Genomic DNA, 2,299 nt, shown 5'->3' with positions numbered 1-2,299 from the left:
AGACTGGCGGGTTATGGGCGGCATTATTCCAAGGAAGAGAGAGCGGCAACAGTGATTCAGTCATACTACAGGGGCTACCTGGTACCAATTTATTTACTTTTCTTAGAGATATAATCATTCATGTTGCTTTCTCCCGTCGGTTTAAACTTTTGATATTTTAGGATGAATGGTTTTATGCGGCTTTTTTCTTCTTAGCCTAACTTTTGGTGATACTGAGTGTAACATTTTGCAGGCTCGACGCGCTTTGCGTGCATTAAAGGGACTTGTGAGGTTGCAAGCGCTGGTGAGGGGACACAATGTGCGGAAGCAAGCTCAGATGACAATGCGGTGTATGCAAGCATTAGTGAGGGTGCAAGCACGAGTGAGAGCTCGCAGGATTCAGCTCAATCATGAGAAGCATCTTCATCATCATGAAGAAGATGATGATATTGATGATGAGCAACAAGTACAAGTTCATCCGAAGCAAGTTGCCAATAATAATAAGCCTATCATGATGAGCCCCATGAGAAATAGTGATGGTTGGGACAATAGGCATCAAAGTAGCCACAAGGTTAGGGAAAATGATTTGAGGAAACATGATACTGCAATGAAGAGGGAGAGAGCTCTTGCTTATGCTTTCAACTCCCAGCAGGTTAGTCCTTTTTGCCTTTCTCTTGTTAATTGATGCATCGACAAACACTGGATGCTCACTATTTCATAATACAAATAAATTATCTAATTATTTCATGATTAAGATTTTCTCGTATTCAAAATAAATTTTGCATTTACAATTACTACATTTACATATATTAGTAACTCTTATCAAATATTTCTTTATCATTGTTATCATAATCATAAACAACCCTGCAGCAACCACATAATCAATACATGCAAACAGCTCCAAATAGTGATGATATGGGAACTTATTATCCCAATGAGCGGGAAAAAGCCCAATGGGGTTGGAACTGGTTGGAGCGTTGGATGTCATCTCAACCGCACAATGTTAATCACCTGAGCCCACGTGAGACCCCTTATATGAATCTTGCTTCCACAACCTCAACCACAACAGATAACATGTCTGAGAAAACCGTAGAAATGGACAAGATTGCAACTCCTGGCCCAAGTAATAATCTCAACATGGGCCCAATGAACCAAGACTTTGTTGACCAAAGCCCAATTCTAAGTAGACAACATCAAAGACCTCCAAGCCCAAGTAGACCCAGCTATATGGCACCAACTCAGTCTGCAAAGGCCAAGGTTCGGGATCAAGGCCCAAGCAAGCCACGGGCCTCACCTGGGCCACAATGGAACTCATCGACAAAGGGAGGTTCTGTTACTGGTTCAGGCTGTGACTCGTCTAGCTCCGGTGGAACAACAAGTTACCAATATATCAGGAGCCCAAGCCCAAAGATTAATGGGTTTCGTCCTCAATCTAGAAGGATAGTTAGCAGCAACCCAGATTACATTGAAGACTGGGCCATTCAACTTGGAACTCATGGTTGGGCATAGTTTGATTCATATGCTGTCTTTTTATGAGGGAAAGAAAAGAAAAATCAAAATTACAATAATTGTTGCAAGAGATTGTACCGTGGAATATACATATAAAAGGTTGCATTGTGAGATTGATCATATGACATGAATCGGTAATTATGACAACTTAATAATGACATGTTTGTTTTGAACTTCTATTTTCAGACTGTAATATCCAGAACAACTTTTTTTTTTTAAATTTATTTGTTTTATATTATAATAGATTTTGAATGACTTATTGTCCATGAGCTTTTAACGACAATCTTTTATAGATTATTTTCAATTATTTTAGACAGTCAAAAAATTATAATTACTTGATGAAATTATTTCCATATTATTTTAGAGGTGAGATTATAATTACTTATTTTAAAGTTGTAAAATATGAATTTGTAGGATTCGAATGTGCAATACCTATATAAGAATTATATAAAATAGGGCACTCTATTTTGTTCGAATTCATAGATGAAGTCAGTCGGTGCCAATCTTTGTCTTTATTGTTAATCCTGATTTATGTAATTTATTTCAAAGCTTTAGTTAATTGAATTATGGCGAACTTAATCTTGCTGCATATAATAATGTTATCATCATCTGTTAAAAGTATATCTGTCTCGTTGATAAACATTAATTATTCCTTAGACTGTAAGTTTCAACTTTCAACCACTAATTAATAATTACTGTACTGTGTGTAAGAGTTTGAATGATTTCATTGCCTAACTACTGAAAATGGTTGTCTTCTACAAGGAATCTAACGTATCAACTATCTGGTATACGTATCCTTTTGTATTATGAA

General features: G+C 36.8%; 1 protein-coding gene across 3 annotated transcripts in view; it reads left to right on the top strand.

Annotated features, from left to right (window-relative positions):
- Positions 1–1,740, top strand: part of LOC107495204 (protein IQ-DOMAIN 21) — a 5,084-nt gene extending 3,344 nt beyond the window's left edge. For all 3 annotated transcript variants that reach the window (XM_016116313.3, XM_016116314.3, XM_016116315.3), the window contains exons 3-5: positions 1–81; positions 233–631; positions 850–1,740. The exon at positions 1–81 is cut by the window's left edge and continues 234 nt beyond it. In XM_016116313.3, the coding sequence (XP_015971799.1) occupies positions 1–81; positions 233–631; positions 850–1,488 (1,119 nt within the window). In that variant the 3' untranslated portion in view covers positions 1,489–1,740. The remainder of the gene's footprint in view (positions 82–232; positions 632–849) is intronic.
- Positions 1,741–2,299: the final 559 nt, after the last annotated feature.

The sequence above is a fragment of the Arachis duranensis genome, chromosome 6, assembly GCF_000817695.3.
Source record: "Arachis duranensis cultivar V14167 chromosome 6, aradu.V14167.gnm2.J7QH, whole genome shotgun sequence".
NCBI lineage: Eukaryota > Viridiplantae > Streptophyta > Magnoliopsida > Fabales > Fabaceae > Arachis > Arachis duranensis.
This window is presented reverse-complemented; position numbering and strand designations above follow the sequence as displayed.